Source organism: Lupinus angustifolius, chromosome LG01 (assembly GCF_001865875.1).
Source record: "Lupinus angustifolius cultivar Tanjil chromosome LG01, LupAngTanjil_v1.0, whole genome shotgun sequence".
NCBI classification, from domain to species: domain Eukaryota; kingdom Viridiplantae; phylum Streptophyta; class Magnoliopsida; order Fabales; family Fabaceae; genus Lupinus; species Lupinus angustifolius.
Genome location: NC_032009.1, coordinates 12264874 through 12280335, shown reverse-complemented (window position 1 = coordinate 12280335; position 15462 = coordinate 12264874). Strand labels below are relative to the sequence as shown.

The 15462-nt window shown below is 34.4% G+C and overlaps 1 protein-coding gene across 1 annotated transcript; it reads right to left on the bottom strand.

Annotated features, from left to right (window-relative positions):
• Positions 408 to 785, bottom strand: LOC109350793 (RNA-directed DNA polymerase homolog). Its single transcript, XM_019592134.1, has one exon. The coding sequence runs from the start codon at positions 783 to 785 to the stop codon at positions 408 to 410; it is 378 nt and encodes a 125-aa protein (XP_019447679.1).

Here is a 15462-nt window from a genome sequence, read left to right as displayed (position 1 = left end):
AGTTCCAAGTCATGCATTAGATAGTTCTATTCATGTAGTTTCAACTGTCTTGAAGCATAAGCCACTTCCTTCCTTTGTTGCATTAGAACACAACCTAAACATTGCTTTGACACATCACAATACACGTTGAAATTATGATTTGGTTTGGCAAAACCAACACAAGTGTTGTGGTCAACCTCTTCTTTAACTCTTGAAAACATGCTTCACATTTTGTCGTCCATACAAAGGGATTGTCTTTCCTCGTTAACAAATTAGAGGCAATGCTAACTTCAAAAATTCATCGATGAATTTCTGATAATATCCTGCTAATCCGAGAAAACTTCTGATTTCCGTCACCAACTTTGGATAATTCCATTCCATCACTATCTCTAATTTCACAGGATTCACAACAATTCCTCCTTTCGATATCACATCCCGAGAAAATTAACTGATTCCAGCATAAACTCACACTTCGAAAGTTTGGCATAGAGCTGGTTGTCCTTCAAAATCTGCAACACCACTTGTAGATGATCGACATGTTCGTCTTGATTCTTCGAATAAATCAGGCTATCAGCAATAAACACGACCACAAATGTGACGAGGTATGGATGAAAAATCTTGTTCATGTAATCCATGAACACTATAGGAGCGTTGGTTACACCAAACGGCATTACAAGGTATTCGTAATGGCCATAATGCGTTCGAAAAGTTGTCTTCGGAATATCTTCTTCCTTCACGTGTATTTGATGATACCCAGATCGAAGATCAATCTTTGAAAACATTATAGCTCCTCTCAGTTGATCCATTAAGTCGTCGATCATTGAAACGGGTACTTGTTCTTGATAGTAATCTTGTTCAACTGTCAATAGTCAGTACACAACTACATACTGTCGTCCTTCTTCTTCACAAAAAAATTGGAGCGCCCTATGGCGAAACACTTGGTTTGACGAATTGTTTCTGCAGTAGGTCCTCCAACTATTTCTTCAACTCTGTTAACTCCAAAAGTGCCATCTTATAGGGAGTTATAGAGATCAGTCCAGTTCTAGGAACCAGATCGATAGCAAACTCTATCTCCCTCATCGGGGATAAACCAGGAATATTATCTAGAAAAACTTCGAAGAAATCCCTAACTACTAATATACTTCGAATATCTCCTCCATCTTTCTTCTCCAAATAAGTTAATAGCATGAAAACTTGAGCTCAATCCTTTAAGAACTTCTTCATCTGATTGACAATGGTGCTTTTGGTTTCATAATGAGGTTCTATGGGGTTTTTAGCGTCACTAAAGATTATTGTTTTGTTAAAACAATTCAAGAGAACATGGTTATTGGATAACCAGTCCATTTTTAAGATGATATCTATTTGGAATAAGGGTAGACATATCAGGTTTACTAAGAAAGTTTTGTTATCTAATACTATGGGACATTGGGAACATACAGTTGACATTATGACAGGTTCATTTGTGGGTGTTGACACGACTAGATCATATGGTAAGGGAACTATAGGCAATTCTAATTGGTAAACAACATCATGAGATATAAATGAATAGGTCACACCCGAATCAAACAATACAAATATGGAAATCTCATTAACAAGACTGGTACCTTGAATAAGGTCTTCATCATCCTTAACTTCAGCTCCACTCATGGTGAACACTCTTCCTTTGGCCTGAGGTCTGGCTGCTTGAACAGTATTCACTCCTTACTTTTTCAACTTAGGGCACACTGGCTTAATGTGTCCAGAGTGGTTGCAATGGTAGCATATAGGGAAGTTGTCACTGAAATGCTTTAACTTACACTTCATGCACCAAGGTGGTGTGTTGTTGTTGGAGTTCCCAGCTTGAGAACCCTGGTTGTTGTTGTTATTATACGGCTTGAACGATTTCTGTTTATTCCTTGATGGAAATCCATAGGGTTTCTTGTTGTGGTGAAAAGGCTTCCCTCTTCCACGACCTTGTCCGAAATTCCTCTGAGGCCCGTAGGAAATTCCTTGAGGAATGACATTATTTAGTGTTGCATTCCTTGCTTTCACATCCTCATAAAGTCGACATTTGTTGACCAGAGTTCGCAAATCTAGTATCTATTAATGAGCAAACATCACCTTCAAGTCTTGTTTTAGTCTGTCTTCAAACTTGGCACACTTGGACCTTTCGATTCCAAATTGATTGTAGTGTGGAGCATACCTCACCAAATCTTCAAACATGGCAGCAAAAGATCAACATCTTAAAGTAAGACGTTTATTGACAGCCTTAAAAAAACAACACTTTAAAATAAAACTTTAACAAAACTTATACTTTTGAAGTAAGACATTCTTACTAAGATCAACATCTTAAAGAAAAATTATGAAGTTAAACTTACCATTTTAAAGTAAGCCAACTTGAATAAAAATCAACACTTTAATTAAGACTTTTTAAGTCACACTTACCACTTCAAGGTAAGCTAACTTAGCTAATGTCAACACTTTTAAATCAAGACTTTTTAAGTCAATCTTACTACTTTAAAGTAAGCTTATCTTAACAACGTCCGCACTTTAACTAATTTACTATCCAAGACTTCATAACACTTTAAGTTTATTAAGTCAAGACTTTAATAAGTCGTCTTTTATCACAAATCATTACTTTAACTTGGAAATTAAAGGATAACATTTACTAATTAAACCATTAACACATAATACATTAAAACAACACTTTTTCAACAATACTCATCATTTTCCTTAATATGGTTCACAACTTCACCAATCTACCCAAGGGGTGTCATCCAACAACATTTCATTCTAGGTAATAATATGGCTTTTTAGTGTTGATAACACATCCATTAAGCATACTAACAAAACTACTTTAACACTTTAAAACATACTTAAACTCATAAACATTTTGGATTTCAAAAATAGAAAATAAACTTTTCCTAGACATATATAGGCCATGATTTTTAGGCCAAATGGCAAGGAAAAAGTTTTGGTTTTTCAACTTGTCATTAAACACATTAAAGGTTCCTTTGATGTACAAATCATCACCTTTAAACACATTCAAACACCAACATTAAACTTTTCCAGCATTAAAAAACAAAAATAAATTATTTTAAACTTGTCCAAGGATATAGTTTTTCAATCCAAAAACAAGGGAAAAGTTTCAAGTTTTATATAAGTCAAAAACTCCTTAAAGGTTCACTTGATTTCAATATCATCCCCTTTAACCATGACAAACAAAAATACTTAAAAAACATAAACTTAACTCCATGAATAACATACTAAGAGATGATAAGCTTCTCATGGTGTATCTGTGAGAGATTGAGAAGAAAAGAAGAGAAAATACCTTGAAATTTCCTTAAGGATGTTTATGGCCAAAGAGAGAAAATGAGGAGATAAAACTGAGCTCCCACAAGGCCAATGGGTTCTAATTTTAAGTCTGAAAAATCTGAATTGGGATGGTCAAAGTGGATGGGTCAAAGCATGGTGGTTTAAGAGGTTAGGTGAATGAATAATGAGATATGGAAAGATTAGCTCTTACTTGATTGACAAGCAATTGACTCATGATACGACCAATACTCCGACTTGATTGATTCACGAGATTTCGCGATTAAAGTCGTGACCGAGTACTTTTGGGTAACTTTGTCCGGGGATGCACAATCTCCTCATTTAAGCTTTTCTCCTAAAACGCCTAAACTTGAATTTGGAGGTGAAAAATATCTAGAGATGAGTTACTGTAAACTTTGTGTCTATTTTGACTCGAAATAATATTTTGAAGTCAATGGCCAAATCGGAATTCAATTCTGAGTTATCTAACTCAAAATCAAGTTTTTCTCTAGCCGAAACTTAGTAAAACGACCTGAAATCGTCTCAAAGACGTTTATTCTCCAAAAATCTTGAAAAAATATGGCAAGCAAGAAATTCATAATACAAGATTAAACTGAACTGAGGTTTAGCCTGAAACATTGCTGATTAATTTCTAGAACTAATCTGTTAATAGTTAATTAATGAATTAAACGTGAACAGAAAAATAACACAGTATTATGTTAATTATATCCTAAAATGCAAGTTAAATGCAATATAAATGTAGCATAATTCCACACTCATCACTACCTATACTAGGACTTCTGGAAAAAAATATTAGGAGAAATAAATGACCATCGCCAAAGTAAACGCTCATTACTACTTATCCTTAATTACTCAAATGGGGGACATTATGGAGAATATGAACAATAGCCCTTTAACTAAAGTTGGAAGTGGAAAATAGGAACACAAGGGCAATTTTTGATTCAAACACTTTTGAAAGAAACTCTCACTCACCGTACATTGGTGCAATATATTTAGGGTTTAGTCATTCTCTTCAAGATGACACTAGGGTAGGTTACATGGATCACCTTAAAAGAAAGGTGTCTTTAAGCAAACTGGGGCAGTTTTGATGGGAAAATTGTTATCATTCAATCATACTAATTATCATTAGCAATTTGGGTATAGCCCATGGGGCCCGCCTGTACTTATTGGGAGGGCAAGACGTGGAAAATATGTATATTTGTCCTAAAATGTCCACTCAACATACTATATTTCCCATGGGCATTTCAAATGGGCAAAACGAGCGGCTCACAGACATTATTGGAGAAAGTATTGAACATCAAATATGTAAATGTATATGTATTTTGTCAAATGTGAGAAAGTGTATTTCATTTGTTATATGAATTTGTATATCAAATGTGAGAAAGTACTATCATTTTCTTATTATATACATTTGTATTTTCTATATTATATATGTCCGTATGTATTGTTCTTTTTGGATTTTGGATGCAAACTATGTACTATGTATATTTTGTATTATATATATATATATTTGTATTTTGTATGTATTGTTCCATTTGTATGACTATTTATTATGATAAATACAATTATATATTTGTATGAAAATTATGTATTTTCATTTTGTATAACTAGTGTATATACATTTATAAATTTGTAAATGTATTTGAAATTTTATTTAGGGTGGGAAGGGCATGATATTTTATGCCCTATTTAAATACGGGCCTAACCATGCCTGCCCTAATTTAAGGGGGTATTGCATGGGTGTGGGAAAGGGGGTCCTAATTGTCAATATTAAAACTAATCAACAATAGTCAAGAAATGTCGCTTCAGTTTAGCCCACAAAAATTCATGGATTTTATGTCATCCCTACAGAAAAATAAATCATGAGTGGTATAGTAGAACAATTATGCATAGGTTTTTCCCATATTCAATACCATTCAAATAAGCATATTAATAATACATGACATCATTTTCATGGAGAGCACCATATTGTATCATACATACTCCCAAGCATAAATACCATTTGCTCTCCACCCTTTAAATGTTGCTTTCTAGGACCACGTGTATGATATGCCTCAAAATTATACTTTTTAGGACCTTGTATCTAACGTATTTCAAAATCTTGAATTTCAAGGCCTCATGCATGATGTGCTTTAAACCATTATTTTCAGGACCACATGCCTGATTTTCCTCAAAATTATACTTTCCACGATCGCGTGTGTGATGTGTTTCTAAATCTTGCTTTCCAAGACCAAGTGCCTTATGTGCATCCAATCATTCTTTCCTATACAACATGCATGTAAGCTTCAAATCACAATCTCTATGACCTCGTGCTTTATGTGTTTCAAAATCGTATTATCCAGGATCTTGTGCCTAATGTATCTCAAAATTATACTTTCCACGATATTATGCCTAGCATATTTCAAAATTATACTTTCAGGGACCTTGTGCTTGGCATATTTCAAAATCATACATTCCATGAACATGTCTAACATGTTCGTTCAAATGTAAACATTGTCGAACTCAAATACCATAATGTTATGATGTTGCTAGACTTAGATGTTATAAAGTTTTTCTTATAAATATTTTCGGACTCAAATGTTGAAATGTTAGACATTGTTGAACTTAGACATCAGAATGTTCTTTCTCACAAACATTTTTGAACTCATACACCAAAAGGTTATGACATTGTTGGACTTAGATGTTAGAGCATCATTTCAATAAACATTGTCGGACTCAGATGTCGAAATGTTATTACATTCCTAGACTTAGATACGAGAATGTTCTTTCAAAAAGTATTGTCAGAATCAGAAGCCAAAATGCTATGATGTTAATGGAATTATATGCCATAACGCTCTTTAAAAAACATTTTAAGACTCAGATGTCGAAATATTATGACATAGTTGGATTTAAACATGATAATGTTCTTTTAAAAAACATTGTAGGACTTAGATGTTGACATGTTAGGAAATTATTAGACTTAGACGCCTTCAAAAGACTTTGTTAGACATTGATTCTAGAATATCATCTTATTAATATGTTCAGACTCAGACACTGAAACATTGCTAAGATCATTGCTTACCTAAGTTCCATTAGGATCGTGACATGTCTTCCTAATATAAAAACTGGTGCCTACCTAAGTTCCATAAGGATCCCGACCTCGTTCCTTGTGATCTAAAAGTTGGTGTTTACTAAGGTTCCAGCAGGATCCCACTTGCCTTCATAGTGTATTATAATATATCTTGGCATTATTAGATGTCTCTCATTACTATGTCTTAAAAGAATTTTATGACTATTTTATGGCTCTCTTTAATGGCATTTTATGTCACTTTTATGGCTTTGTTTCCAAGCATCCAATGCTTGGAATCCAAGATACCAAGACTTTGCTTGCCTATAAAAGGACACATATAGAGAGCTTCAAAATCATCTTCACAACACACAACATCTCTTTCATTTACACGTATATTGTGAGTGCATTCATGGTGAGAATTCTTGTTCCATTTTAGATCACTTTTATGGCTTTGTTTCCAAGCATCCAATGCTTGGAATCCAAGATACCAAGACTTTGCTTGCCTATAAAAGGACACATATAGAGAGCTTCAAAATCATCTTCACAACACACAACATCTCTTTCATTTACACATATATTGTGAGTGCATTCTTGGTGAGAATTCTTGTTCCATTTGAGAGAGTATTTGTGAGAAAAATATTGTCATTTGTCCTCATCATTATAAGAGGATTTCTTGTACTCTTCTTTTTTACATAGTGGAATTTTGCTCTTGATCGCCCGTGGTTTTTTTCCTCTCACACTGAGGGGTTTTTCCACGTTAAATCTTGTGTGTTATTTTCTTTATCCTTTACTTGCTTCTCTTTTGTTCTCAATTGATTCAATCCTGTGCTTCCGCATTGTGCTCTAACCTTAACAAGTGGAATCAGAGCTCTTACTAAATTGAGAATTTCAAAATGTCTGCAAAATTTGACATTGAGAAGTTTGATGGCAAAATTAGCTTTTCTATTTGGCGAGTCCAAATGAGGGCCGTTCTTATCCAGAGCGGATTAAAGAAAGCTTTAGATGGGAAGTCAAAGAAACCAGTTTCCATGACCGATGATCAATGGGACGAGTTGGATGAAAAGGCGCTTTCAACAATTCAACTTTGTTTGTCGAAGGAGGTTCTTCGTGAGGTTGCCAATGAAGAAACCGCTGCGGCTTTGTGGCTGAAGTTAGAAACTTTATACATGACCAAGAGCCTCGCAAACAAGCTTCGTCTCAAAGAACGGTTATACACCATTCGTATGGTTGAAGGTACTCCTATTCAAACTCATCTTGATGAGTTTAATTCTATTATTATGGATATGCAAAATATTGATATTAATATTGAAGATGAAGACAAAGCTGTTTTGTTGGTTGTCTCTTTACCTTCTACCTATAAGCACTTCAAAGAAATCATGTTGTATGGAAATAATGATACCTTATCCTTTGAAGATGTTAAATCTAATTTATTGTCCAAAGAAAAATTTGATCTTGAAGTTAATTCTGTGGACAAGGGTGAGGGCTTAAGTGTTCGAGGTAGAACTCAAGAAAAAGGGAGTACCAATTATAAAAAGTTCAGATCCAAATCCAGAGGTCGCAAATCCAACAAAACTTGTCGCTATTGCAAGAAACCGGGGCATGACATTCCTGATTGTTTTATCTTAAAGAAAAAACAAGAAAAACAAGATAAGGGAAAATTTCAACAATCCTCTGAAGCTGCTAATATTGAAGCCAATTCTGACGGTGATATTCTTTTATCTGTTGTCTCTTATAATAATAGGAGTAAAACAGAATGGATTCTTGATTCTGGATGTACTTTTCATATGTGTCCTTATAAGGACTTATTCACCACTTTTGAACATGTTGACAGTGGTGTTGTTTTGATGGGCAATGATACCCAATGCAAAGTTGCAGGAATAGGTACTATTCAGATCAAGGCTCATGACGGTGTTGTCAGAACCTTGGCTAATGTCCGCTATATTCCAGATTTGAAGCGGAACTTAATTTCTCTTGGCACCCTAGAGTCTCTCGGGTGTAGGTATTCAGCTGAAGGTGGAGTTCTAAAGGTATTGAAAGGTGCTATGGTATTATTGAAAGCTAACCGGATTGGTAGTTTATATGTCTTGCAAGGTTCTGTTGTGACAGGTTCAACAGCTGTATCTTCTTCAATGCATGATAATGACATTACCAAATTATGGCACATGCGCCTGGGCCATATGAGTGAAAAAGGTATGCACCTTCTAAGCAAACAAGGTCATCTTGGTAAACATGGCATTGGTAAATTGGATTTTTGTAAACATTGTGTTTTTGGGAAACAGAAAAAGGTTAGTTTCTCCACTGCAACTCACCGTACCAAAGGTATTCTTGATTATATTCATTCTGACCTTTGGGGGCCTTCTAAATTTCCTTCTCATGGAGGATGTCGCTATATGATGACCATCATTGATGATTTTTCTCGCAAAGTTTGGGTTTATTTTCTGCAGCATAAAAATGAGACTTTCTCCACTTTCAAGAAGTGGAAAACTCTTGTTGAAACCCAGACAGGGAAGAAAGTGAAGAAGCTTAGAACAGACAATGGATTAGAGTTCTGCAATGGTGATTTTAATGAGTTCTGCACAAAAAATGGTATTGCTAGACACAAAACTATTCCAAGAAATCCTCAACAAAATGGTGTTGCAGAACGGATGAACAGGACTCTACTTGAGAGAGTTCGTTGTATGCTCTCAAATGCTGGGTTATGGCATCGGCGTGAATTTTGGGCTGAAGCAGCATCTACTGCTTGTTACCTGGTTAATCGTTCTCCACATTCAGCACTTGATTTCAAAATCCCAGAAGAAATTTGGTCAGGTAATCCTGTTGATTATTCTAACTTAAGAATCTTTGGATGTCCTGCTTATGCACATGTTAATGATGGTAAATTAGCTCCAAGAGCTGTTGAGTGCATATTTCTTGGTTATGCATCTGAGTCTAAAGGATATCGCTTATGGTATTCTGATGCAAAGTCACGGAAATTAATTCTTAGCAGAGATGTGACTTTTAATGAGGATGCATTTTTATCTTCTGGAAAACAATCTATTGTGTCTTCTTCTACTAGTACAGGTAATCTGCAGGGTACTAGCGAGAAGGTGGAGTTGATAGTGAAACCTACAGTTCCTAATGTTGATGTTCTATCTTCCTCTACAAATCAATCTAGCATTGATGATCATTATGTTGATTGTGATGACAGTACAACTTCTCCTATTCATCAGCAAGAAGATGATTATTGTATTGCTCGAGACAGAACCAGAAGACTAATTAAAAGGCCAGCTAGATACACTGATGGTGATAATTTAATTGCTTATGCAATGTCAGTTGCACAAGAGGTAAATGATGATGTTGAACCTGCCAGCTATACAGAAGTTGTTTCTTGTGTTGATTCGTCATAGTGGCTAGTGGCTATGAATGAAGAGATTGAAAGTCTTCATAAGAATGGTACTTGGGCTTTGACAGAGCTTCCCGAAGGCAAACGAACATTACGATGTAAATGGATCTATAAGAAGAAAGACGGTATTCCCGGGGTTGAACATCCAAGATGCAAAGCATGACTAGTTGTTAAAGGTTTTAATCAAAAGGAAGGTATTGACTTTAATGAGATATTCTCACCTGTTGTTCGTCATACTTCTATACGTGTTTTGCTTGCTTTTGTTGCTTTATTTGATTTGGAGTTGGAGCAACTTGATGTAAAGACAGCTTTTCTACATGGAGAGCTGGAAGAAGAAATTTACATGGAACAACCTGAAGGATTTATTGTTCCTGATAAGGAGCATCTTGTCTGTCGATTGAAGAAATCATTATATGGCCTTAAGCAAGCTCCCAGACAATGGTACATGAGGTTTGATTCTTTTATGATTGGGCAAGGTTATTGCAGGAGTCAATTTGATGACTGTATTTATTTCCAGAAATTTCCAAATGAATCATTCATATACTTGTTACTGTATGTTGATGATATGCTAATTGCTTCACGTGACAAGTCTTTGATCCGGAAATTGAAAATTCAACTCAATAATGAGTTTGAGATGAAAGAATTAGGTGCAGCCAAGAAAATTCTTGGTATGGAGATTCACAGGGATCGTCAAGCTGGTAAATTGTTTTTATCCCAAGAGAAATATATTGAAAGAGTGCTTGAAAGGTTTAATATGAATAATTGTAAACCTGTTTCTACTCCACTTGCTGCACATTTCAAGTTATCTTTAGATCTTTGCCCACATACAGAGGAAGAGATGGAGCGTATGTCACATATTCCTTATGCTAGTGCAGTTGGTAGTCTTATGTATGCTATGGTGTGCACTAGACCTGATTTAGCATATGCTGTTAGCATGGTAAGTCGATATATGCATAATCCTGGAAAGGATCATTGGAGTGCTGTAAAATGGATTTTTCGGTATCTAAAAGGTACTTCTGGTATTGGCTTGGTATTTGACAGAAACAAGGCTACAACTGATGACGTTGTAGGTTATGTTGATTCGGATTATGGTGGTGATATTGACAGAAGGAGGTCTCTTTCTGGTTACATCTTTACTCTCTGTAATAGTGCTATTAGCTGGAAAGCTACTCTTCAGTCCATTGCTGCATTGTCTACGACTGAAGCAGAATATATTTCAGCAACGGAGGGTGTGAAGGAGGCTATTTGGCTCCGAGGTTTGGTAAATGAACTTGGTCTAATACAGGGTGTTCTTACAGTGTTTTGTGATAGTCAAAGTGCTATTCATTTGACCAGGAATAATCGTTATCATGACAAGACCAAACACATTGATATAAAACGTCACTTTATCCGAGATATTGTTGCTATTGGTGAAATTATGGTGGAAAAGATTCACACATCAGAGAATCCAGCAGATATACTTACCAAGCCACTTCCGAATACCAAGTTCCAACTTTGCTTGGACTTGGTTGGTCTCTACAGCACTTGAGTGCCCTTCGGGGCATTATTTGGCGATGAGCAACTTATCAAATTCGAGCCAAGGTGGAGATTGTTAGATGCCTCTCATTACTATGCCTTAAAAGAATTTTATGACAATTTTATGGCTCTCTTTAAGGGCATTTTATGTCACTTTTATGGCTTTGTTTCCAAGCATCCAATGCTTGGAATCCAAGATACCAAGACTTTGCTTGCCTATAAAAGGACACATATAGAGAGCTTCAAAATCATCTTCACAACACACAACATCTCTTTCATTTACACATATATTGTGAGTGCATTCTTGGTGAGAATTCTTGTTCCATTTGAGAGAGTATTTGTGAGAAATTGTCATTTGTCCTCATCATTATAAGAGGATTTCTTGTACTCTTCTTTTTACATAGTGGAATTTTGCTTTTGATCGCCCGTGGTTTTTTTCCTCTCATACTGAGGGGTTTTTCCACGTTAAATCTTGTGTGTTATTTTCTTTATCCTTTACTTGCTTCTCTTTTATTCTCAATTGATTCAATCATATGCTTCCGCATTGTACTTTATCCTTAACAGCTAGGTTTTATTAGGATCTCGGCCTGCTTTCCTACTATATTAAAAATTGATGCTTACCTTTGTTCCAACAGGATTACAACCCGCATTCACAATGTATTAAAAATTCATGCTTACCTACGTTCGAATAGGATACTAGTTTGCCCTCCTAGTGAATTAAAATTTGTGCTTACCTAGGTTCCAGCAAGATACCTACCTAGTACCTACCTTCCTACTGTATTAAAAATTGATGCATATATAGGTTCCTGCAGGATCCTGACTTTCCTTCCTATTGATTTAGAAAATCGATGCTTGCATTCTTAGTATTACCTCTACCAATGTTCTAGGGTAGTTTCAACTTCCTCGACAACGTATCCAAAGTTTGAAGGAGTAAGTTTTCTCAACCTTAACAAAATTAGTGTTTATTTCTTTTCTAATTACTTAATATAATATCTCTCAAACCTCAATTTAATTTTTATATGGTGAGCAGCAAGTAAGAGGGGCAGTTATGAACACACAATTTTATCTGGCCGAAAATGGCAAAAATTGATTTTTTAATAAAAATATATTTTTAAATTTTTTTCCAAAATAATACAATAAAATTATCAGGTTCTTTATTTCAAAAATAAGTTGGAAAGGCTAGTATTTATCCCTTTATTTTTTTGAATAAAAAGTTGAGTAGATAAACATTTGATATAGGCGTTTATGAGTTTATTACACCTTTTTTGATTAATAAATTAGTTTATTTCAAAAATTAATAAAATAATAAGTTTTTAAATGTTTTTCGGATTCAGTTTTTATTTATTAAAAATATATCTTAGAAAATAATAAGACAAAGCTGGTACTGATTTTAAATTAGAGATAAGAATGAGAATGAAAGTTGTTATGAGATTATTTGGGTTGAAGTAGGGATGGCAATGGATACCTAAACTTGTGGATATACGCAAAAAGTATTTTCTAAGGGTTAGGGTTTGTGTTTTTGGACTCGCGAATAATTGAGACCCGAGATTTTAAAGATCCGTTGTTGGATGGGTCTGGATCTGGGCAATTATATATATATACTGTTAATCCATAATGTTAAATTGTCAATTAATAAATATGATTGTTATGTTGTTAAACAATGGTCTTATATTGTTAAGTAGTTTGTGATATTATGTTCTTAATTGATATGTATAATCCAATATTTTGTTGATTGAACAATTCTTATTAAATCAACTTTACTTCATAATATTGAAATAGTGAATTTAAAATGTGTGCAAAACTTTAAATATGTTTTATAATTTTTTCTCTTGTTGATTACCTAACTAACATATAAGATTATAAGAAACAAACACTCAATTACATAAATTACTCACAATTATTTTTAATGTTTTCTGACTTTGTAGATATCTGCATCCATTGGATACCGAAAGACCTGTAAGTATCAGATTCAGCAGGTATCACAATGGGTCTTAAGCGAGTTTGTGTTCAAAAATTAAGTAATGGGGCGCGTCCAGATAATGCATTATTTGGACTCATCTAGATCTATTGTCATGATCCTTAAGTTGATGCTTATGTGTAAAAAAAATAAGTAAAAAAAAACACAACGTTATGTAGTTTTAAGATGCAAGTTTTATTTTCAGCTTGGGCGAGAATATATTGCTTTAAGATAAGGTTCAAGTTACGTGAATGGTGGTCCATGAGGCACACTGGTTTTATTATTGGAATGCACAGACATGAATTCCAAAGTCTTTAATTCCTTCCTTTATTTATTCCATTAACGAATTACGTCTTGAGTCAACGGGTATGTAATTCATCTCTTGCTTCATTTCTAACACTTTGTTTTTATATAATATATGTTTTATGAAACAATAATTATTTCTATTGCAATTAATAAATAATAACTATTTTAATAATAATTATAGAGGCAAACTTTATTAATAACACCAATATTACTATAAATCAAATAATAAATGTTTTTACTAGTGAGAGTAGCAATGCAAATATACTCTTTCATATACTATAATTTATTATCATCGCAAACCTCGAACCTTACATAAAATGGTTTTTTCACACATTTCTTTGCTCAAGTTAGTTTACTAATTGCAATTTGGATTAACAAAGCATAGTAAGAATTAACGAGGTATAAAAATAAAAATTATATTTACCACAATTTTAAGGTATAATGTTGTTGAGATGTATGTGCCTCTCGTTTACTACTTGAAGAGCAAGTGAGTAAAGCTTGGCCTCCAATATATTCAAGCTTGGCCTCCAATATACTCAAATTTGGCCTCCAAGTTTCTAAGGTTCTTCATCTACTATAAATGGGTAAGAGTTGTGGCATGTTTATTTATCACAAAATCTTCACAGCAACATCAGCAAAACACAAGAGTCTTGAGTGTATTTTGGTGAGAATTTTTGTTCCATTTGATAGAGTATTTGTGAGAGAAAATATTATTCTTTGTCATCATCATTATAAGAGGATTTGTTGTACTTTTTACATAGTGGAACTTTGCTCGTGATCGCCCGTAGTTTTTTACCTCTAACACTGAGGGGTTATTTCCATGTTAAATCTTGTATGTTATTGTCTTGCTCTCTTACTCACTTCGTTTTTGTTCCCAATTGATCTGATCTTGTGCCTCCGCTTAACGCTCTATCCCTAACAAGTGGCATCAGAGCTCTTACTCAATTGAGAATTTGAAAATGTCTAAATTTGACATTGAGAAGTTTGATGGCAAGATTAGCTTTTCTATTTGGCGAATCCAAATGTGAGGTGTTCTTATCCTGAGTGGAGTAAAGAAAGCTCTAGATGGGAAGTCAAAGAAACCAACTTCTATGACCGATGATCAATGAGACGATTTGGATGAAAATGTGCTTTCAACAATCCAACTTTGCTTGTCCAATGAGGTTCTTCGTACAGTTACCAATGAAGAAACTACTGTAGCTTTATGGCTGAAGTTAGAAACTTTATACATGACTAAGAGCCTCGCAAACAAGATTCGTCTCAAGAACGATTATATATCATTCAAATGGTTGAAGGTATTTATATTCAAACTCATCTTGATGTATTTAATTCTATTATTATGGGTCTGCAAAATATTGATATTAATATTGAAGATGAGGACAAAGTTATTTTGTTGGTTGTCTCCTTATCTTCTACGTATAAACACTTCAAAGAAATCATGTTGTATGGAAACAACGATACCTTATCCTTTGAAGATGTTAAATCTAATTTATTGTCCAAAGGAAAATTTGATCTTGAAGTTAATTCTATGGATAAGGTTGAGGGCTTAAGTGTTCGAGGTAGAACTCAAGAAAATGGAGTACCAATTACAAAAAGTTCAGATCCAAATCCAGGGGACGCAAATCCAACAATACATGTCGTTATTGCAAGAAACTGGGGCATGATATTCCTGATTGTTTTATCTTGAAGAAAAACCAAGAAAACAAGAAAAATGAAATTTTCAACAATCCCTTAAAGATGATAACGGTGTCGCCAAATTATGGCCCATGCATCTGGGCCATATGAGCGAAAAAGGCATGCGTCTTTTGAGAAAGCAAGGTCATCTTGGTAAACGTGGCATCAATAAGTTGGAGCTTTGCAAACATTATGTTTTTGGGATACATAAAAAGGTTAGTTTCTCCACTAGAACTCACCATACCGAAAGAATTCTTGATTATCTTCATTCTGGCCTTTGGGGGCCTT

Excerpts from the sequence above, each read along its gene's own strand:
- LOC109350793 (XM_019592134.1), bottom strand. The coding sequence starts at position 785 with ATGGATCAACTGAGAGGAGCTATAATGTTTTCAAAGATTGATCTTCGA.